This window comes from Alligator sinensis, unplaced genomic scaffold (genome assembly GCF_000455745.1).
Source record: "Alligator sinensis unplaced genomic scaffold, ASM45574v1 scaffold694_1, whole genome shotgun sequence".
NCBI lineage: Eukaryota > Metazoa > Chordata > Crocodylia > Alligatoridae > Alligator > Alligator sinensis.
This window is the reverse complement of record NW_005842339.1, coordinates 479,790-503,072: the sequence shown is the minus strand read 5'-3', so window position 1 is coordinate 503,072 and position 23,283 is coordinate 479,790. Positions and strand designations below refer to the sequence as shown.

General features: G+C 39.2%; 1 protein-coding gene across 1 annotated transcript in view; it reads left to right on the top strand.

Moving 5' to 3' along the window:
* TBCD (tubulin folding cofactor D) overlaps positions 1 to 23,283 on the top strand; it is a 219,281-nt gene that overhangs the window by 142,167 nt on the left and 53,831 nt on the right. The window contains 9 exon segments of the mRNA XM_006028735.3: positions 1,858 to 1,918; positions 3,257 to 3,279; positions 8,909 to 8,940; positions 10,607 to 10,669; positions 11,479 to 11,555; positions 14,014 to 14,095; positions 20,508 to 20,626; positions 21,071 to 21,162; positions 21,707 to 21,847. Of these exon segments, the coding sequence (XP_006028797.3) occupies positions 1,858 to 1,918; positions 3,257 to 3,279; positions 8,909 to 8,940; positions 10,607 to 10,669; positions 11,479 to 11,555; positions 14,014 to 14,095; positions 20,508 to 20,626; positions 21,071 to 21,162; positions 21,707 to 21,847 (690 nt within the window).

The window sequence follows — 23,283 nt, the reverse complement described above, 5'->3', positions numbered from 1 at the left end:
AAAGAAAAGCAAAACTCTAGAACTCTTGGTTCAAAGATAATATTCACAAAGACACTGCCATGGACCCAGAGGAATAGACTTCCACTTTCAGCTTCCACTGTGCAAAAATGAAGTTTTATTTTCTACCTATGGGTGCTTTTTACCATCTTTTATTTCCCCTGAGCCTGAGGAAGGTGGTGTGTGCCTGAAAACTCGTAGAAAAAGATATATTTTTTTGCGATTTCTTAGTCTAATAAAAGGCATCTTTTCTGAATCGAGAGTTCTAGAGTTTTGCATTCCTTTAGTGTTACTTTAGCATTTGATTTTTAATCTCTCATAACTTGGTTCTTTGTTGTATTGTATTTACCTGTGCAAAACGATGCAAAAACCTTGAGAAATTAGAATTTATCATTTAGACTTCTAGTACTATATTATACTTACTTTGCATTCATGCGTATAAATAACTGCATATAGCTGAAGGGAGCAAAGAGTAAAGTTTCTGAACATAAATCTGACTAAAAGTAATGAAACAAAATCTGTAGATCTTTTAAGGCACTTCTTAATCAATCATTTACAGAGGCTTGTTTAGCTTTGGCCATAGATCATCCAAAGTTCTGATGATTAACATAGTAGCAGTGTTCAAGGGAAACTGAATTTAGGAAGGAGAATCAGAACCTCTCTTAGGGCACCTATCCACGAGCATTTCAGCACATTGGAATTTCAGCGCATTGGAACAGACAAAATTAATTGTGTGTGCTGGAACGTCGCAATTGCCACACTCCAGGAGCCTCCTGTATCTTGTGTATCAGTGTCTCTGCACTTAAAAAGGGGGATGGGAGTGCTTGAGCTAAAGCTCATCAAACTTCAGTTCAAATGCCCCCACTGCCATTTTCAAGTGCGAGGACGCTGATACAGGAGATGCAGCGGTGCTTTAATTAGAGCGGCACTTAGAACTGCTCTACTTAAACACCGCCCCCTCACTCCTGGAGTATGTGTAAAAGTGCCCTTATCAGAGCAGAGCTATTCATTAAGTCCTGGAGTTAGTTTGGTTCACAATTACAAGAATTACTTGCGCATTTGTTAGACAGAGGCGTAACCATGATATTGTAATGTAATTATTTTAATAATTTAATTTATGTGGAAGGGGAGTACGTTTTGTAGGAAAAAGGCATTCATGTTAGTATAGTCAGGTGATTTGAAATGATTGGAATTGTAGTAAATCTAAGTTTAGATCTTTCAGGGATTTATGGTTGTCCCTAATTTAAAAAAAAAAAAAAAAAGAAAAAAAAAAAAGTAAAAGTGAGGCATGTAGTAAAAAAAAAAGAAAAAAAAAAAAGAAAAAGGGAGGCATGTGACTGATGAGGAAAGGAAGAGCCTTTCAGGAGGAACCTGCTTGCTGTTCTCAGATTCCTCTTTAAGCATCCTCCCTGAAGCTCTGCAGCTAAACTAAAAAACTGGAGAAATACGGGTTAGCAAATGTAGGATTAGGAACTGCAGCCTGAAATTGATGGGGGCAGCTGAAGTGATATAGTAATAAGAACCAGTAAAGTTTAAAGGTAGAACTAAATTAGAAGAATGTTAGTATTACGTTACAACATAGCTTTATTCAGTGACAAAAATAATAGTATTCTTTTGTAATACTTCAAAGATGATTGTGCTAAGCATTTGTAAAAAAAGATGTTTTGGCATCCTGTTTCCTAAACCCCTTTAATATTCATGGATGTTACACATTTCTGTTGAGAAACACTTGGAGTCATGTATATTTATTTTTCTGTTACTCTAAAAGTACAATAAGCATTTAGAGAAGGAACTATTTGTGAATGTATGAACAGGAAATGTGCATGTTTTGACTTCAAAATCTGTGTCACTTTTTTACAGATCAGTTACAGACTATATCAGTGAAAAATCCTTGGAAGGTCTAAAGAGGATCCATCAGGAGGTTTGTGCTAGCTATAAATATCTGTTGGAATTTTAAGTCATTTTATTTTTATAGCAGTGTCCATTTCTCACGCCTCCCCTTATAGATGTCTGTCTTGTAGCTTACATTCAACATAGCCAAAACAGAGCCTCCTTAATTTTCACCTGTGCCACCCTCCTATATTCTTTTTTGATACTAACATTTGGCTGATTCTTTCTGTATAACATCTGTAGGATATGGCTTTTCCTATCTGCCCACACAGCTTTAATCTCGTCATTCCATGTCTTGATTAGTGCAACACCCTTGCAACACCCTTATCTACAGCTTTGACAAATGGAATATAGTCCTGCTCATATCCATTTAAAATGTTGCTGCAAAGACTATTTTTCTGTCTTGTCATTTTGATAATATCACCTGTATCTTTGCATCTCCCTTCTGGCTCCCCTTTTTGCATCAAACTGAGTATAATGTAATGCCATTAGGTCACATTACTTATTTCATTTTCAAACAGGCACGTTGCTTCTAATGTATTGAAGGGCCTCCATATAAACATCTGCAAAACCACTTTGGTTTTCAGTCAGATCCATGCCCAAATGTCTACAAAACATTTGACAACAGTAGGGCAGTAGATGTGCCAAGACAGCTGTCTGTCACGGTGACCAGTAGGGCTGTGTGAAGCTTCAGTTGCTGATTTGATTTGGCAGAGATTCTCTGAATTGAATCGGAACCCCCCGAATCAATTCGGAGAGATTCAATGATTCGGACATAGACACAATTTTAAATGTTTTTTCCACATACCTCAAGGTACCAGGCGGCTCGTGAATGCTGAGATGCTGGGGTGGATAGAACATCCCATGGGAGCGCAGGGCGGGGGTGTCCTCAGTGCACTTGGCAGCAGACCCAGAAGCGGACCAGAGGGACTTCCAGGTCCACCACCGAGTACGTGGGGAGGCCCCCTGTGTTCCTATGGGATGCTCCATCCGCCCCACCATCGCAGCATTCATGAGCCACACCTGGTGTCTTGAGGTATGTAGAAAAAACATTTAAAGCTGTGTCTATGGCCGAATCGCTGATTCTCCAAATCAGCATCCAATCTTCGTATTCAGATTTGGCTGAATCAAATTGGGACAGTGATCCAAATCAATGAATTGAATCACTGTCCTTGATTGTGCTGAATCAGAATTGAATACGGCCTGTTTCGCACACCCCTAGTGACCAGTGCTGTTGATTTGTTTCCTTGTTCTCTCCCTTATGGCTTCACCACTTGCCTTCTGTAAGGTCTTTGGGGTAGGGATGCTGTTTTGTTCTATGTTAGAAGGTAATGAAAAAAGTCACCTGTTTTCACTGATTCTATTACAGCTTTCCAGTCGTCAGTTATACAGGTAAGAAATTTGAAACCAAAGAAGTTGTTTTCAATTGTAAAAGTTCACATAGCTTTAGAACCAATAATATTAGGAAATTCATATTTTTTTAAGCCAAGTACTGTCATTGTGTAATGTCTACTTTAATAATGATTCAGTCCAGCAGTTCACTGAAGTGTAGAGCTCAAATTATTTATTGTTATAGTATAGCACCTTACTCAGAACTTTCTTCTTATTGAGCTACTAGTGTTGATGTGGAAGTGAGGTTTTAAGTAAATCATGTTTTAGGGTATCCTTAATTTGAAAGTGGTGAAAATTTCATCTGCCTTTGGCTTAGAGATGGGATTGAGATAGACAAAATGAAAGACAGGAGATGAGAAAAAACAATAGTTCAGTATGTTTTCTACTACACAAATTTCCATATCTTGTAATAGGTTTCTTCCTTTGTATAGGGAAATAATACTATAGAAGCTGACTTCCAGAACTTTATTCACTTAAACTTAGTCTATAGAAGTGAACTGTAACAGATAAGTGCTAACATATCCAAGATGATGTGTTGGAGTAAAAATACCTATATAATTGCTTTCTACATTCTTTGAAATTGATTTAATGAACATTTGCTTTTTCTATTTACTTTTTATTCTGTGAAGCCTCCAGTAAATAAAGGGAACTTATCTAAGTAAAGATTGGCTAAAAGTAAATTAAAACAAAAATGAGACTTCAGGTTTTGTCTCTTAGGTCTAAGGAAATCAAGGTATAAAGTAACTTGTTAGTGAGAACTACAATGCATGTTTTCTTGATGCATCTGTGTAACTTTCATTGATACTAATGACAATGACAATTATGGAAAGAAAAAACAAAGTTATCTGTGTGCTATGATAATCTCTAGTAGTAGAGTGTTGTGTCATAGAAATGAGTTTGTATGATTAATAACATTGCTTTAAATATGTTCCGTTTCATGAAAATATTTGCACATTCTTGGAACTTAAATGTTAACATTTTCATATTTAAAGCTTGTATGTATTGTTTTAAATGTTGCAAGCTAAAACTAGCTTCCACTAGTGCACCATTATGGTACCTTAGTTGAAAAAACTGAGGCTGCATGTTAACAGTGGCTTTATGGGTAGCTGTCATGGCTGTTGTTAATTTTTTAATTCCAGGGTGGAGGTTGGGTGTAATTTTGTTTTTGTCACAAAGTGCACATCTTGCACTTATTGGTGTTTATAAGATACCTATTAAAGTGCTTTAATCATGGATAAGGTTCTGATTTAATTATCTGTCTAGTACCAAACTTGAGGTACCACAATTTGCTCTAAGCAGTGGTTGTATGAAAGACAGAGATGTCTAACAATGCTTATTTAAAAATATGTTTACAGATAGCAAATTGACTTTAAAGTTGGATAAGAAAAATAAATCTTTGGGTCAGATATTAAAAGCAAACCAGCAATTTGACTTGGGTATTACTAAGCAGGTACTTGGTGAAACAAGATGAACTTGTTTGATGATGAATAATTACTGCACACAATGCCCCAGAGGCTTCCATTTGAAAAATAGCTCCTTGAAATCTGAAGATTATAAGATTTAATAGGAATGCTGGAAACTGCATTAGTTTATATTTATATTAACATGTCTGATTATTGTATTTAAACTAATGAACTAGTTAATTGTGCTTGTTTGGTTGGAGAATTTACACGTGTACTCGTAGTTAAAGGCATTGTGCTATGTGCCTGATTTTGATCTTTAACCAGTGTAAACCAGGAGTAACTCTAGTGAAATCAGGGAAGTTATATCATTATGAGCTTATTGTCAGATCCAGTGTCCCATTTGGGTGTGTGCTGTTTTGTACCTACCTGTATTTATTTTAAGCATTATTACAACCAAAAGCTGGGTGGGTTTCTTAATACTGTATATTTAAGACATTGTCAAAGTGCTCATTATTGAAGTTGCTCACAACAAAATTTCATTTTCAATAGTAGTCCTCTTAACTTCTTTAAAATGCTTTATCCCGCACATATACTTGAGACTCTGGAAGAAACATAAAGTTGAACAGAGTTTCAAAAGATTAACATGTATCTGATTTCTTGAATCTGTTCCTGAATGTGAATATCTAGTTATAAAGACCAAGTTATCAAGTTGTCATAAATAGACAGTAAGGCTGTACGAAGCTTCGGTCACTGGTTCGATTTGGTGGCCGAATTGAATCAGGAGACCCTTTAATCTCTCCAAATCAAATCAGAACCCTCCAAATAGATCCGGGGAGATTCAATGATTCAGACATATACACAACTTTAAATATTTTTTCTACATACCTCAAGGTACCAGGTGGTTCATGAATGCTGAGATGCTGGGGTGGATGGAGCATCCCACAGGAGCGTGGCAGGGTCCCCAACATGCTCGGCGGTGGACCCAGAAGTGGAGCAGAAGCACTTTTGTGTCTGCCATGGAGCATGCAGGGGACCCTACCCTTGCCCGCTGGCTCGGCTACTGGTGCCTCTTGGGTCAGGGGACGACCCGGAGTCCCCCTGCGGCCAATCACTGAACTGGGGGAGATGCAGGGGGGTCCCTCACATGCTCAGCAGTGAACCTGAAAGTGGACTGGAAGTAATTCTGGTTCACTTCTGGGTCTACCACTGAGCATACTGGGGTGGGGTGTGTGTCCCCTGTGCTCCTGTGGGATGCTCCATCTGCCCCACCATCACAGCGTTCACAAGCCACACCTGGTACCTCAAGGTATATAGAAAAAACATTTAAAGCTGTATCTATGGCTGAATTGCTGATTCTTCGAATCAGCATCAAATCTTCAGATTTGGATTCAGCTTAATTGAATTGGGGACAGTGATCTGAACCAGCAAATGGAATCATTGTCCCCGATTTGGGCCGAATCTGAATCTAATAAGGCCTGTTTCACCCACCCCTAATAGACAGGTGTAGCTTGAGGGAAAGGGGAGGGGCCTTTTCCAAGCAGTTACTTCTGGCTTTTTATAATATACAGCTGTGTCATGGGGTGGGGTCCCTAGAGATGGCCATGATGCCTCTAGGGCCCCGTGACCATGTCAGCTTTGCCTTGCGGGCGTCTTCTAATCTTTTCTGCCACGCTTTGTTAGTAGATAGGGAGGCTGCTCTCACATTGCTACACAGTCATGGTCCTGATGGATCCCACTAAACCCCAAGGGTTTTTAGACCCCTTGCTGGGTCCCGTTCTAAGCAGGTGCCTTGCGAGACACCCCAAGCCTTATGGGCTAGATAGGTGACTCCAAAACTGCCCCTTTACCATGCCCCATGCCTCTCAGATGGTATTTAGACATTGTCTCTAGTGATGATGCCTCGGTTAAGTTCAGCCTCTTGTTGTCACTGGACCCTTAGCCTCAGTAACTGCGCCCTCTTGCTGGGGTCTTCTCACCCCCTGTCGCTGCACCCTCTGGTGCTGGGGCTCTGCACAGTAGTGTGCCCCAGTGAGGCCTCCTCTTCCCCAGTAGCCTAAATCCGGTCCACCAGATTAAACAAAAATATGAGCCCCTCGGCTATAATCTAACAATAATAATACCAATGGCAGTGGAGGCCACACTCTGCACCTTTAAGAGGGCCAGTTGCTTCCTCAGCAATATGTGCCTCCTATCCCCAGGCACTTTAGGAGCTCCTAGAGCCCGTTTGCCTTGCCAGCAGCCAGACATCTCTGTGGAGTTTTTATGCATGAACTCCTTTCCCTCTGGCTGCTCCCAGAGAACTGACTGCCTCCAGCCCTGGAGCTTATGTGCGCCCAGGGCTCTGCCTTCTTCCAGTCAGCTGACCGGGTGTAGGTGCAGGCTAATTCCCTCATCATACTGCTGCCATGGCAACCTGCACCTGTGGGGCTTCTGCCTGGCCCCATGGGCCCACTCTCTAGGCAGTTTCTGACCTTAAAGGAGCATGCACCCCTTAGTGCCCTGCAACAAGCTGGCACTCGATTTGTTGGGACTTCCGTACTGAATCAGTTGGGACTTCCATCAGTGCTGAATGCACTGTGATGCATGCTGTTTATAACAACTACTTCCAAATCTCATGAGTATTGTTGCAATGTGCTGCTGCTTCATTTTTTTCTCTTTTCTCATTGTTTAACACAAAGAGAAAAACTGGCTGTGTGTTAAATAGCTACATAAGTATAAAGACTTATTTGAAACTTGTAATGTGGTAAAATGGACGTTTCTTTTTAGATTGTCATCTTTTAATTTTCAGCCTTGTTAGAGAGTGCCTGCAGGTATCAGCAAGTACTGGGTTAAGAATAATAAGCTTGCCTCATTTGTTGCAATCTCAAAGGTCTTTGAAATCTCAGTGGTTTCAGGGCAAGCAAGTCTCTTGGCATACACCCAAGTAAAAGACTCTTTGAGGCATATAAACTTAATGGGAGACAAATTCTCATCTTGCAAAAAGGTTGATCTTCACATTTACACCAAACTAAATTATTTTCAAATAATTTACATCCAGAGATAGTGGTTCATGTTAAACAGCACCCTGGAGAGTACGTTCCTATTTTGCGTTGACCTTCAGAAAGTTCATGTCCTACAAAGACTTTGCTTAGACTCAGCTATTCAGCTAGCTTGTATTTTAGATCAGTTTTGAATAAAAAATATCTAATGATCCTTTACTGGTTGCTATGAAGAAGGCAGGATACATTTGTACCATATAGACTGACTGACTATGGTGCAAATCTATATTGCTTTCTACCTAACATGACTGACTAACTACCTCTCTGTGCCTTTTGAAAAGACAGCTCACTAACAGATTGTACTGCTGAGAGAGTTAGATCCTACTACTTGTGTGTGTATGTTAGTGCTCAATTTTTTTATTGCAAGGGAATTGATTTTAGGTTATTTTCAGAAAACTGAAATAGAGACAAATGAATTCTGACTGTATTGAAGTTGGTGACAAAACTCTGTTGGTTTCAGCATGTATAAGATTGCATCCCCAGTTTTCCAAAGAAGACACAAGAAATATCAATGAACTCATTTACTTTTCATTTGGAGGATTTTTCAGACTTCGGTGTCCAAGATATGCATTCAGTCCTTCAATTAAGAGCCTTTTACAATAGTTCCATGTAGTTTAGCATTATTTATTTTAGTTTAAAATATATATTTTTAATACCAAACACAGTTGGGGATTTGAAGCTAAATTTTTTGGTGTAGAGAAGGATAGACTGGAGTATGGTCTTCATCTACTTCTTGGAAAAAGTTTTCAGACAATTTCTCTTCAAGTGAAGAGACTTCAAAGTTACTTGCAGATATTTTGTGACTGAAAATCCTGTGTCAAGTTGTACAGGGTCAAGATTCTTCTTAAGTGAGGGAATTGTAAAGAACTATGGACCTGTCTTTATTTTTCAAATTAAATTAGAAAAAATAAGTCTATAGTCTTTGGAAAAGAGTTGAGTATGCAGGAAAGTTTTATACAGAGCATTTTGAAGTGAATGAAGATGTTAACTGATACATTGCTAATGTAAGAGTTGGTCAGCTGCAAGGCTGGAGGGATTACAAGTTTAATCGTGGAAGGCTTGACTGACCAAGGATTTTTTGTGGTCTACTTGCATCCTGAAATGTCCTGTTTTTCATTAAGCAGCATACCTAGATGGAGGGAGTAGTTTATCTTCCAAAAGTAATAACTTTCTGTTTCTGTTTTTCAGAGGCCTAGGTGGAGAACTGATGAGACCAGCTGGTAGGTGTCTCTGTACATATTAGTTGACAGGTGCTGTTTTTATTGAAAAAAATCTGCTATTGTCTGTTTGCTGTTTTATTCCTTTTGTTCTAACTTTTTAATCTCTTTTAGTATTCCATCGTTTGTTTGAAATTATTAACACTGAATATTGGGGAAGTTTTCACAAACCATGTGAGATGAATATTTAAGTTGGAAAATAAAGCACTCTAAAGTTAGAAAATGCCAGAACCCTTGTGGTTTGGCCAACCTTAACTTATCGCTGTATGCATGCACCTTATTATGCAGTTTTTGATTACATGATAACATAATATTTTCCCATAGAAAGCCCATTTTGCAGTCAGATAATGAGGGTAAAAAAGTGTTGATCATTTTTTGTATGAACTGGTCACCTTGATGTGAACAGTTCTCTTTCTCCTGAGACATTGAATTTTTATTTAGGAGATCACCATCAGCATATTGTATAGGAGCATAATTGTAGTATTAGCTACAGTAATGTCTATCTCCAGAGTTGCCTTGTAACAGTAAGAAGATAGTGATCTTTAAACATATATCCATAAGCTTGGTATTCATTCACCTATAAGGATTCTAAAATACCATGGAATTAAAAAATAAAATAATGATATTTTCATATTTATGAATTAATGGAATTTTGGATTATTTTTATAGAGTAATTGTGTAAACATATAGTTCTACCAATAGATTTTATGTTTTAAAATGGTGGAAGTAATATATAGTAGGATGGATCCCATTGTAGGTGTGAATGTGCCTGATACAAGCATTACTGGAATAATTCTAAAATTATAATTCTAAAAGTCAAGCCTTCTTCTTGCAACAGGGATCCAAATGAATAACAGCATGTCTCACTGTGCTGTTAAGTGGCTGGTGCAGCTCCCTCACTGAACATTCAAGCTTACCCCACTAGAGCAAAAGCAGTGTCCTCTGTTTGCTTAAAAACATAGTGATATTGCACATCTATCATGTGACAGCTTGGGGTTACTCACTGAGTTAAAGATTGCCTTGGAGCTAGCTGCTAGTTCAGTTTGGATGCAAGTGCTACAGTCGTTATTTACATTTACAGTTGAAACTCATCGTTCCCATTCCCAGTGAAGACAGCATGTTCTAGTTTTGTGGAATTAGATCCACACTGATTTGTCCTTAAAGAAGACATGCTGTTTACCTTCCAGTAACTGTAGTTCCTTGAACTATTGCAGTCATGTGGATCCAATACATGTCCTTCAGTCCAGTCTTCAGTTACCACTGGCTTTGAGCTGTGAGGAAACTGAGGGAGTCATGGTTTAACAGCTCTTTACACCCTAACATGGGAACACAAGAAATTCCAGGAAGGATGCACAGCCCCATCCAACACAAAAAATCCAGTTGCGTATGTGTAAAATTCACTTAAACCTGTAGTGAGATCCATGATGATTACAAGATCCGAAAACAACACAGTTACTGTTGGATACCTTTTTTGATGTCAGAAACATAATTTCCTTGTTTCCTTTTCTGTATATTTATTCTATTGCGGTATTTCTATTGTAATCTCTTCTGCCTTTAGTTTATTTTTAAGCAAACTCATGATATAATATGATATATTTTCAGCCTAGCAAAACTTCTACAAGTTGGTGTTTTCATATTTGGTAAAAATATACTTCTTTTTTTTTTCCAGTCTGTGTTTTAATTGAAAAACTGTCTCTTTCAAAAATGCCATTTAGAGAGGATCCCATAATCGGTATGTGATTTCTCCAATAGCTTTACATTAACATTTCATGCTAGTTACATTCTCTGAGATTTTATGTAATGTTAATAAGTGATGTTTTTTCTAGGAAGTTCCTGTGGCCCTTGTAGTAAGATGTTGATGAATTACAGTAGTCTAACAGTTGCACATCTCAGAATAGCACAGATCTTTTAGATGGGATGCTGTGGTTGAAGATTTTCCATGTAGCAGTTGACTGAGTTACTTTTGGTTTGTTTTACCCCTAGGAAAGTCTGTTTCTCTCAAAGCAATTGACACCTCCCCCCCAACCCCCTGAAAATCACAGTATGAGAGGGGGGGGAACTGAGTCTCCTTTTAAGGATTTCTGTTTTGATTGGGGTATATGTGTAACCTTTGGAGGTGTTTTTTATTCTTTCAAGTAAATAGTCCATGAGAGAGAAAATAAGAATTCCATGTCTCTCTCCCTCCCACCGCCCTTTCTGCTTACTGGGTCATGGAAGTTGTCATTTTGACTGAGACACCCAGAAATAGCACTGTCATTAGCACACACTGAACCTGAATAAGACTGATGCTTCAGATTTTTGCCCCAGTAAAGGTCTTAACTCTTCAGGTTCAGAAATTATCAACAAGACTGATTCTTAGGGCTTGCCTATAGGGTGAATGGAACCAAAATAACTAATAGGTTGTAATTTACACCCTTATTTTCTTTGGACCAAAACCCCCCCCAAATAGATTTGAATAATTTCTGTTCATTGTAAATAGATGCCAGGAGATTGAAACCGGTGTCAGTAAAATAATACTAGATACCTTTTCTGTTGCTCCAGGTGACTGGCAGTGGTTGATAAATGACAGTTTAAGAAGTCTGTCTCATGTTTCAAGCACAACAAGACAACAAATAAAGGTACGGTATTTTCTCCTTTTTGCTTCATTTTATTGAACAAACATTATAAAAGCAAACGTTCCCAATTTTATATTTTCCTTGTTATTCTTAGCAGAATGGTTGCCTTTATTATTGAACTTTCTGTCCTGCTTTCCCAACAAGCAGTAAAAGGAAGACATTTAATTTGTTTTGCTTTTTTTTTCTCTCAACACCAGAAGAATTTGGTTTGAGATTGCATTATATGCCTTGTATAGACAAAGCAGCATGCTGGTTTGTGAGCTTCAGATCATCTAAAATGGCTGTAAAACTTGCCCTCATTATCCCTTCTTGATAATATTTTAGACTAAATTTATTTAGACCATGTCTACACAGTGAGACTTAGCAGAGTTAATGTGAATCAACTAAAGGGAAGAAGGCTGCTCGTATTAGTTAGTGTGTGTTAAGCTCTTTGTGGGTTCAGAGTTAGAATGGCATTATTTCATCATAAGTGAATTTTCCTTCCAGTGGTTTACTGTCGTCTTACTGTGATTTGAGACAACTAAACCTAAGAAGATGCATCCACATATTAACTTGGTTACATTGTTTATTCCTTTTATTGATTCATCTTAACTTTCCTGAGTGTCCCCATGTATACATGGCCTCAGTTATATACTTTGTCAGCACTATTGACACTATTGATCAGTAAATCAAGCAGATGCAAATTAAAATGCACACATGGGGAAGGTTTTGCATTCTTACATTTCTAACTATAAATAAAAAAGTAATCACATCTCCAGTCTTTTTGCTGGCCTGCCTTAGAAAATCTGTGTAATGTTAGGTATGGGAAGAGAAGGCAGAAAGATCTTTAAATCACTGGAGAATAATTAAAAGATAAAATTGGAGTTCTTGTGTTATCCATAGGAATGGCAGGAATTTATCTGAGAAGTTTGACAGGTAATTTATTATAGGAACTTATGGAACTGAGCTCATGAACATATGATCATAGACTTAGAGAAGACTTTGAGTCATAGACTTTGAGCCACCCTGGCTGTGGGGCTTGCAGCATGGGCAATGTCTTCAGCTGCAGGGCATGGGCAGTGTCTTCAGTGTACAGTGGTTGTAGCAGTGAGAACACTGTTGCCACCATGAGCCTCATGAGGCGCAGGGTTTGCAGAAGCAGCAGCAGCATTCCCTCATGCTGTCCCTGCTGTGAGCTCTGTAGCATATGTCAGCCCCACGGGCAGTCTCGGGAGGTGTGGAGCTTGCAGTAGGGGCAGCATTCTCCTTGCTGCCACCATTGTGAGCCCTGCACAATCGCATCTCCTGTCATGCACATATGGCGCTTATATGGATTGCACATTAGACCCCATTGAGTCTTTACCAGCATGTGCAGAGGGGCCCTCAAAGGCACAAAATTATCTTTTTCCTGACATTATACAGTCTTCTTGGCTTACATATTATAGTATCATGCCATTAAAATTGAGAGAGAGAGCTTTTACATCCATTGTTCCTGTTTTTAGTTCCACTGTGGTTCTACTTTGTTGATAAGATCATTTTAATTGATTATGATCATTCCAAAATACTTGTAAAGTAATGAAAGTAAGTAATATTAGATTAAATAATATTGTTTCTTAAAAATCTCTCACTCATCACTGAAAATATTTTTGAGAGTAGAAACAGAGAGAACTCTTGTTAATATGACACCTTATTTCACTTAGACCGAGGACATTTGTGTTATTATGAAGTATTTTTATTAATATGGAATAAAGAGTTCCTATGCTTTTTATATGCTCCCAGCTTTATTATGACTTTGGTCAACACTGTTCTTATCTGAAAAATATTGTTCTACCATGATTATTATTAGAAATCTTTCCACATTTCTCAAACAGTGTCACTATTAGTATTGTTTTCTGTGCTTCTGACACAAGTCAGTATAAAATCATGGTAGTTAATGCATATAGTATAACCATCAGCCTCATTCTAAACCCAGATCACGTAACCATGTTGACAGACTGAAAAACTCAAACTGTCCTGTTGGGCATATTGTTTCTGTGATGTTTGATTTTTTCCTAGGTCTGCAAAATATAGTTGTAATTTATGATTTTGGAAACAATACACCCATTGAAATATAAGAATGACTTATATCATACACTGCTAGTTTTAGCTGGAAGTCTCTCAGATAAACTGGAAATATAGTATGCATAAATCAGTAATAACCTTTTAAAGATCAATGCAGTCTCTTAATATAATTCATAAAATGTAAGAATAACAGTATGACCTGCTTTTACTCTTGTACATTGGTTTAAAGGTACTTGCACAAGATAATGTAGTAAAGGGTAAAAAAAATTATTAACAATTGTTAAAAAGAACATTACAGATAATTTTGTCTCATTCCTGTTCTCATTCCGAACTGTGAGTATGCTTCTTTTAAAGTAGAACCTTAGAAGTATTATATTAGATGAAAACTGTATTAAGCCCCCATTTCTTCTTTTCATTTTAGGAAGCTGCTGTCTCTGCACTTGCTGCATTGTGTAATGAGTACTACATTAATGAACAGGGAGAAGCTAGTCCAGCTCTACAAGGTAAAGATTCATGTTGACTGTACAAGTAGAAAAGATTCACTGGTGGCAAAATGGGCTTTAAAACAGCACAACACTGGATTTGGAAATTCTGAAGGCCCAGCCCAGTTATGTACCATTTTAAGGTACATTTAATTGGTCACATATATTTATAGAAATAAGGTATGCTATCTTTATGTTCTTTATGGAAAACAGCCTTGGAGAGATGAAAGACATTGTATGCACATAAGACAGTGATGTTTACAATGTATTGCTTGCTGTTTTGAATTGCTAATCCTGGCTTAAATATGAGATGAAGGAATGACTTAATTATCGTTGACCATTTAGTCTTTTAACAATCCAACTAGGATGTTTAGAAATGCCCAAACTGTGATCTACTAATGCATATGTATACCTAGGCTAGTGGTTCTTAACCTTGCAGATCAGAGTGATATATGCATTTTCTGTTATACTCTGTAATTCCTAAATATTATGCATACTGTAATAATTCATTATTTATTTTGATTCCAGTAGTTTACAGTATATACTAGGCACATTTTATATAGACAAGAACGTACAATATCCGACCCAGTGAGACTGCAATCTAAAAAGACGTATTAGCAACATGTAAAGAATGAAATGGGAATTGCGATCAAAATACATTGTTCTTCAGGTTTGGAAGTTTTGCGTGTGTTAAACCAGTGGTTTATAACCTTTTTAAGACTCAAAACACCCCTTCATCAGTTTTCAGAATTTAGCAGTATGACGTTTAAAAAACTGATATGTGTATAGTATGATTATAATGAGTATTATAATTACATTATTACTTGAGATGCTATTAATTCATTGTATGACTTATAATATAATATAAAATGTAAGTGTAATATTCATTACTCTCCCTGGCTCTGCCTGGGCCTGCACACATTTACTTCTAATGTGGTATGTGGATTCCCTATTCATGGTTTCAGGAGCCCTCTGGGGACTGGGATCTGGTGGGCCAGTTTCTACCCTTAGCAGGGATGAGGTGCTGGGTTGCACATGTGGCATGTAGAAGACACTGTGGAGTTTGGAGAGGTAGGGAGTTGAGCAACAGAGCTCACAAGATCTGATGGGGATGGGGAGAAACGACACTTCTCCTTAAGCTCAGTCTGCACCTGAGGGGGAGGCACAGTCATAGCTACAGTTGCCCCTTGTCTGCAGGACTCTGGGCTGGGTGTGTGGGTAGGGGAGAAAGCAGTAAGCGTACCTTCTTGCCCAGTGATGGGATGCTGGCACCCTGACAAAGATCTCTGTTCTCCAGTTGAGAATCATCGTGTTAAACACCAAGTATGCCAGTTTCCTATCAATTAATTTTTAGTTTGCCAGTTTCTATTGGGCAGTATGGAAGGAGCTGCAGTGGTAGGTAGAAGACAGATTGGAGGAGTAATGTTTACTGAAGATCATACTGTCTTGGATGGTTTTGTGGAGGGGGAGATTTGGGTTAAAGGTAAAAGAAAATGAAGGAAGAGCAGTGAGGTGAGAAGTTCATGGGTAAGATGGGACAAAAAACGTGCATTATGAACTCAGTAGATGAAATGTGGGGTATTATGTAGTAAGGGGAACAAAGCCAAGTGCCAAATTCTGAAAGGAATGAAGGTATACTGGAGTAACAGACTTTTACTCTGTTTTGATACTATACTTTTAGAAGCACTCATACATCCAAGTTTTTCCTTGACGATATGCCTTTCTGCTACCAGTGCTACAACAACATAAATATAATGCTGACCTGAGTATTTTCTGTCCTTTTGAAACCCTCAGGTTCAATGTTTCTCAACCTTTTTAGGTTTCAGGCACCCCTCAGATATGCCAGCTCTTCGTTCTTACTCATGTTTTCACTGTGGAGAAATAATATAATAATGCTTCTATTTCAAGGAACTCAGAAAGACTACAACAGTTCAGAATTTTTTTTTAATACTGTGGATTCTTATTTGAAATTAGGGCAGTGCGACGCTTTGGTCGCTGATTCAATTTGGTGGAGATTTGTCCCGATTCGTGGCTGAATCTCCGAATCCAAATCGAATCAAGAGACCCTTTAATCTCTTTGAATCGATTTGGAGAGATTCAGAAAGATTCAATGATTTGGACAGACACAGCTTTAAATGTTTTTTCTACATACCTCAAGGTACCAGGCGGCTCCTAAATGCTGAGATGCTAGGACGGATGGAGTGTCCTACAGGAGCGCTGGGGGCCCCCCATGCACTCGGCAGTGGACCCAGAAGTGGACTGGAAGCTTGGCGACTGGTGCCTCCTGGTTCGGGGGGGGGCACCTGGTGCCCCCCTGCGGCCAATTGCCCATCCAGGGGGGTGTGAGAGGGGGATGCTCCATCTGTCCCACTATCACAGTGTTCACGAACCACACCTGGTACCTCGAGGTATGTAGAAAAAACATTTAAAGCTGTGTCTGGCCAAATCGCTGATTATCTGAACCTGCACTGAATCTTCAGATTCAGAGAATCAGCGATTCAGCCATAGACACAGCTTTAAATGTTTTTTTTTCTACAGACCTCAAGGTACCAGGCATGGCTTGTGAATGCTGCAATGCTGGAGTGGAAGGAGCATCCCACAGGAGTGCAGGGGGCCCCCCTGTGTGCTTGGCAGCAAACCCGGAAGTGGATTGGAAGTACTTCTGATCCACTTCTGGGTCCTCCAGGGGGCGCAATTGGCCATTGCGCCAGACCCAGGGACCCCAGACCCGGGAGGCACCAGTCACAGAGCCGGGGGGGGGGCGCAGGGCCCCCCCCACAGCGCGCTCCCTGGTGGACCTGAAAGTGGACTGGAAATGCTTCTAGTCCGCTTCTGGGTCTGTTGCCGAGTGTGCTGGGCAGCCCCCCTTGTTCCCGTGGGACGCTCCATCCACCCCAGCATCACAGCATTGATGAGCCGCCTGGTACCTTGCGGTATGTAGAAAAAACATTTAAATCTGTGTCTGTGGCCGAATCGCTGATTATCTGAATCATCGTTGAATCTTCAGATTGTGATTCGGCCAAATCGAATCAGGACATTGATCCTAATCAAAAAATTGAATCACTGTCCCCTATTTGGGCCAAATCCAAATTGAATGAAGCCTGTTTCGCACATCCCTATTTGAAATCATTAGGTTTATCTTGTGAATTGTATTTGCACACCTAATAGTGCTAACATTCCATGGTATCCCATGACACCCCTGAAAGGATCTCAGAGCAGTCCAGGGTGCTGTGGCACCCTGGTTGAGAATCGCTGCTCTAGTCAAGTGTTACCTTGATTATTAAACCTTTTACTTTTTTAAGGTGTCAAGGATTTCTGGACATTTGTACACATGATAAGAGTAATGCCACCAAGAATGTAAACAAATATTTAAAAATAAAATTCAATATGTTTAGGCCTGTATGTACCTTGGAAAACTTTAGTCTTTTCAGTGTCACCATTATAATTTAACTGTTTTGTCTGAAATCTGCTTCTTCATAGTGACTGATTAAGTATTACCTTATTTACTCAAATCTAAGATGAGATTCACCTCCAATCAGCATGGGAAAAAGCCCCTCATCTTAGATTTGCATACAAAAAGGAGAGTGGGAACAGGTGGCTACTGTGGCTCTGACTCTGGCCCTGAGCCCAGGGTGGGGCCAGAATCAGACCCACAGCAGCTTCCTGCTCCCCCTGCCTTTGCTTGCCCTCTGCCCCTTACCCCTTACTGTTAGGCACACTCAGCTCAGATTGGATTCCCTCTCAGGCACCAAGTACATGGAAACTCCATCTCCTGCCTGGCCAGTTAGCAGCACTGATACTGTTGCATGGCCGACAGGGGCTGCACTTCCATATGATGTGTTCTGGAAGGTAACAGAGCCCAAGCAGCATCTGAAGAAAAGAGAAGAGGCAGAGACTGGGGAGCGAGGGGAAGGGATTATGGGGAGTGGTAGGGAGGGGCAAAGCCTGTGGGGAGCTGGGCGTGTGGGGGTGCCAGTGGTGAGAGGGGCAGGAAAGCTGCAAGGGGAAGAAGTGGGTTGGGGCAGAGGGCAAGGGAGCCACCTGACCCTCTCCTCCCAGCCACTGCTTTTCCTGCTGTAGCAGTGGCTGGGGATGAATTGTAAGACAACCCTATAATAATTTAGATTCTATACCTGGAAGATTGTAACAAATTTATAATTTTTTAATTTATGGAATCTTAATTATTGGGGAGTCATCAGGATTCATCAGCATTCAGGGTCGACTTAGATTCAAGTAAATGCGCTATGTACGGTGGTGGGGGGGAACTGTATCATCCCCTCTATCCAATGAACAATAAAAGTACCATAATAATAATAATGCTATTAAAGCAGGCCTAAGGAGCAATGGAGGTATTAAAGCAATGGGATTTTGATAGTATTTCACTGCTGTTACATTATAGCCTGGTAGGAAAAACCACTATATTCTTCAGTGGCTCAAAATCTACATCTTTTCATGCATTTTGAGCCCCACATAACTTGCCAGAAACAAAGTCTCAGTTAGCCTGCAGTGTTGCTATCTTCTTGCTTCTTTCATTTCTCTTTTCTTGCTACTTCCTCTCCTGTATTTTCTTCTTATCTGCTATATTTTTTCATTTTTTAAATTTTTTACTTATTTTCTGTCCTTCCAGTTTAACTTTTGATAATTTTCTAATCTTCTCTGTGATAACTGCAGGTCCTATTAAATGAAAATTTCAGAGATTTCATGAGCTGCATTGTTTCACCAAGTCCTACACCCCTAGGGGACATGTATATTGGTGTTGCCTCAGGGAGAGCAAATTACCACTATGGAGAAGTTACCAATAAATAGCTGCTTCTTCCCTTTCAGTCACTTTTTACATTTTATGTCATTTTACTGACATCTTCAATTTGAAATTAACATAATCCACAGTATGTCTGATGCAAACCGAATATCGGGGATGCTGTCATTAAGTGCCTGGCATGTACTTATGGTCTCAGGTATTTACATTATGTCCTCTTGATTTGGAAAGTTTTAAAATAATAAATGTGTCTATAATGTAAGTCTGTTAATTTTTGGGTAGGGAGGTAGTTTCTTCATGTGATGATTTAGTTAAAACTTGCTGACTGCATGGGGATTTAAACGAATCACAGTGGAGTCATGAGTTGTGATTAAATGCAGTTTCTTATGGCAACCTAATCATTCTTCCTTTAGCAAATATTGCCTAATCATTTAACTCCTGGATGCCAGACAGCAGCTTAATTATTATAATCTTCATAGATACTCTGATTCTTATCTCCCTTGCAAGGATTACAATAAAAGATATTATATAAACTGCAGCTCTGGGGCAGAGGTATCCTAATTTTGCATAGCCACAGGTTTTTTTGCTCTGTTTTGCAGCATTTTGCTCTTCATTGAAAGAAGAGTTTAGTACAGTAGCTTAACTATCTGAAAAATCTGCAGACCGCTCATTAGCTCCATGATAAAGTCTACAGTTAAATAGGTCTTACTCTACCCCAACTATGCAGTTGGTCCAGTAAAAGATATCACCCAAAGAAATCCTTGCTTCATACAGTAAGAAATTCATCTCTCTCTGTCTCTCTCTGTCTGTCTCTCTCACATGTTCTCTTATTCTTTCTCATGCAAGCACACACACACGTCACCCACATACACAGCTTATGTGGCCGTATGCTGTATGCTTTGTGTTGGACGCTTCATATAAGGTCAATATGCAGTAAAAATATATACACATACATAGATTCCCCCCCGCAACCTCTTTTTTTTTCCCCTTTGCTTTCCTTTAGTCCATTTTTATTTTGGTCTACATATCACTTTCCCTCAGTTGGATACTTCTTCTTCTCCCAGCATGGTATTCTCCTCCCCTGCTTGGATATAGTTATTGTTACTTTTTGTTTCGGTAGTTGCATCTTCTCATTCTACTGTTATTGCTTATCAGTTGTCAGCATAGAGGCGCTGTGCTGTGCGGGCTGATGATTTCCATCTAGAATACAAGCTGTCTCTCTGGGAAGGCCCATGTTTTTGTGATCTCTCTGGTGCTCTGTATCTGGTTAAATGGTAATTACTATTGCTTTAGAAGCAGTGCCACGCTGAGTGGGTAAATCATAAAACCTGAAGATGTCTGAATCTTCCCCGAGTTTCTTGTTTGAATATAAGCCCTGTTTAAATCTGTTGCTTTGGTTTAAAAATAATATTAAAAATAATTAAAATTTACGTAATCTTAGCTTAACTGTGACTCTTTTAAAAGGCAGGGTTAAGATTTGTCTAAATTCTGTCTTTGTTATTTAAAGCATATTCAGAGAATACATAAATTTAAAAAACGTTGGTCAATCAAATATTTTGTTCTCCGTGGTATTCTAGTCTATTAGAGAATTTTTATCCAGCCTTTTTGTTATTGTTTAGTCAGCTCTGTAATGTAATGAATGATGCAGTAACTGGTTTTCACATTGCAACTTTCTAGATGAGCTGGTGAAGCAGTATATTTCAGAACTCCAGAACACAGAGGAAATGATCCGTTGTGGTTTTTCATTAGCCCTAGGGGCCCTTCCAAGATTTCTGTTGAAAGGCAAGCTCCAACAGGTGAGATACAGTGTGGTCCTTGCACTGAAAAGAGGGTACAAGTTCTAAATGCTTCAGGAAGTAGTTTGAATGAAATCTCTGTGCTTAAACAAATGAACAGTAATGATGATTATAGCTATGGTTTTTGTATAAAAGTATTGGCTTATAAAACAATAATCCCAAAGCAGTGACTCTGGCTTGTTGCAGATTCAGATACTTGGAACTGGGACCTTTCTGGGAAGTGTCAAGGCAGAAGCCAGAGAATGAACAAGAGTAGTGGATGTGGGAAGGTATCCCTTTCTCCTTAGAAAAAGAAGATTGGTGGGGCAGAGTGGAGAGACGCATAAAAGGCCCACTGTTCATACTGCACTTGTACTAGGGATAGTTTCATTATCTACTGAATATAAATCAAGCAACCATCATAAACATATTGACTTTCAATTTTTTTTAATATTATTTGCTTAGATTTTAGATGGTTTGAAAAAGGTTACTTCCATCTCTCCGAAGAATGTAAGCTTTGCAGAATCAAGAAGAGATGCCCTGAAAGCAATAGCAAAGTATGTTTTGTCAATTTTATTTTCATTCATCTGTTAAGGCCCTGGCTGCTGCTGCCATTACATGGTCTGCCTGGTTCTGGCTGTTGCTGCTCCTGTTACAGCAGTAGCGTGGTGTCCCTGGAGCAGGCTGCAGTGGCAGCTTCTGTGGGGAAGACTTCTTGGGTAGCTGTCATTTTGGTGCCCTATCCTACTTAGCACCTGGAGCTGGTGTCCTGCTGATCCACCCATAGTTATGCTACTGGCATTGGCAGGCACATATATACATACATTCACAACTCCTTGGCCTGGAGCATTAGGACGGTGATGCAAAGGCGTGTTCTGTGGACAGGAAGCAATAGGGAGCTGCTCCTTGAAGTGGGGAAAATGTGGTGGGGGGAATGGAGCACTGTGGGATGATGATGGAGCAAGAGGCTCTCTCCTTTTCTGAATGTATATGAGAGAGGAGCTTGTTTGCTGAAAATAGTAGTGCATGAGCAAAAGGAAGTCCTGACTTGTTTTTTTTTTACTCCATTTTCATTAGTATTTTTGTTTTTCTCTGTTATAGGGTTTGTCAGACAGTAGGTGTGAAGGGAGGAGGATCGCAGGATGAATTTATCTGCAAAGATAATATTGTTCAGATTTATACTACATTACTTCATGGGATGACTGATTATACTGCAGATAGCCGAGGGGATGTTGGAGCATGGTAAGGCTTCTCATGTTTGGGGAGATTGATAAATTAAAAATTAAGTTTCTTTCTCTTGGTACACGTTACTATTGATGGAAGAACTATGTAATTAGAAGGTTTTTAGATGTTGTTTTTTCAAACACTGAGGAAAATGGGATCTATTCAAGCCCTTTTGATTCAAATAGGTTAAAAAAATGCACCAGAAAAAATGAAGATAGTAATTATTTACCTTTCCTTCAGAAGAAATAAGTTGAATTGTAGCAGCATATGAAATCACTTGTGAGGGCGATTATCCTTGGATGTCAGAAATAAATACAGCCTTGAAATCTTTTGAATTTCTAGTCCTAATCAAAGAGCTGATCAAAAGGGAACTTGAATATTACTTTTAACTTTATGTTTTTTTGACCAGTAGAGGGAGTAGTTGTATAATCTTTCAGAGAATTCAAAACGCCTCTTCAAAACAAGTCATGGTAATCTTTACTGACCTCAGGGTTTAATGACTTCATCTTATATATGTAAATACTAATCAAAATATAATATTATGTTAATAAGAGGTTTGTGTTGATGGTGTACTTTAGTCTTCAGATTATAATACGTATAAAAGAGAGAGTTGGTTCCATATGAAATATATATTAACCAAAAGAGAGCATTCTGTGTTGTTCCCTAACTAAAGCAGGTTGGACAATGTGATTTTTAGATTAAAAGGAGCTTTGTTTTAAATTAAAACTTGTAGCGAGGTGCTAAGATATCTAAAACTTAGGATTTCAGATTGCTTTTTGGAGAGCCCTGTAACCACTGAATACAATACAGTGAATGGGAATTGCATTATATTGCAAATTTCCAGAAGGAAAGCATTGGAAAAAACATTAAAATGAAGTCCTCTATAGATGGACACTCAGTGAGGAAATAATCATCTTGTTAGATCTTTGTTGTTATAGGTATTATATAGGCAGGTGTGCCTGACCAGTGGCAGATCCAGGTGGGGGTGCAGTAGTGCAGTTGCACCCTGTTTTGATTCCTGCTCCACCCAAACTTTAAAACCAACTGCCTGGGAGAGACAGCTGCAATTCTATTCAGATAGTGCTGAAAGAGTCAATTAACTTCATGGCTCATTATTACCTCCCTATTTCCTGTTAATCTCTCTCCATTCCATGAGTGTTAATGAACCTCTATTCTTTTTTTTAGTGGTCTTTATATTTCACTATTCAAACTACCCTTTCTTCTGAAATTTTGCTGTCTGTTACTCATTCCTGATAATGACTCTCTTCTATTTTACAGCCCTGGAGACTGTTTTTAGTAGGGCTGTGCGAGGCTTTGGACAGAGCTTTGGATCTGGAGAAGCTTTGGATGCTTTGGCATCTGAAGCAGCATGTCCGGGTTGAAGCGCTGGCTTCGTTAAGCTTCCGGAATTGGTTTGGAGCTTCCAAACTGCTTCGGAGCTGCCTCGGAGATCC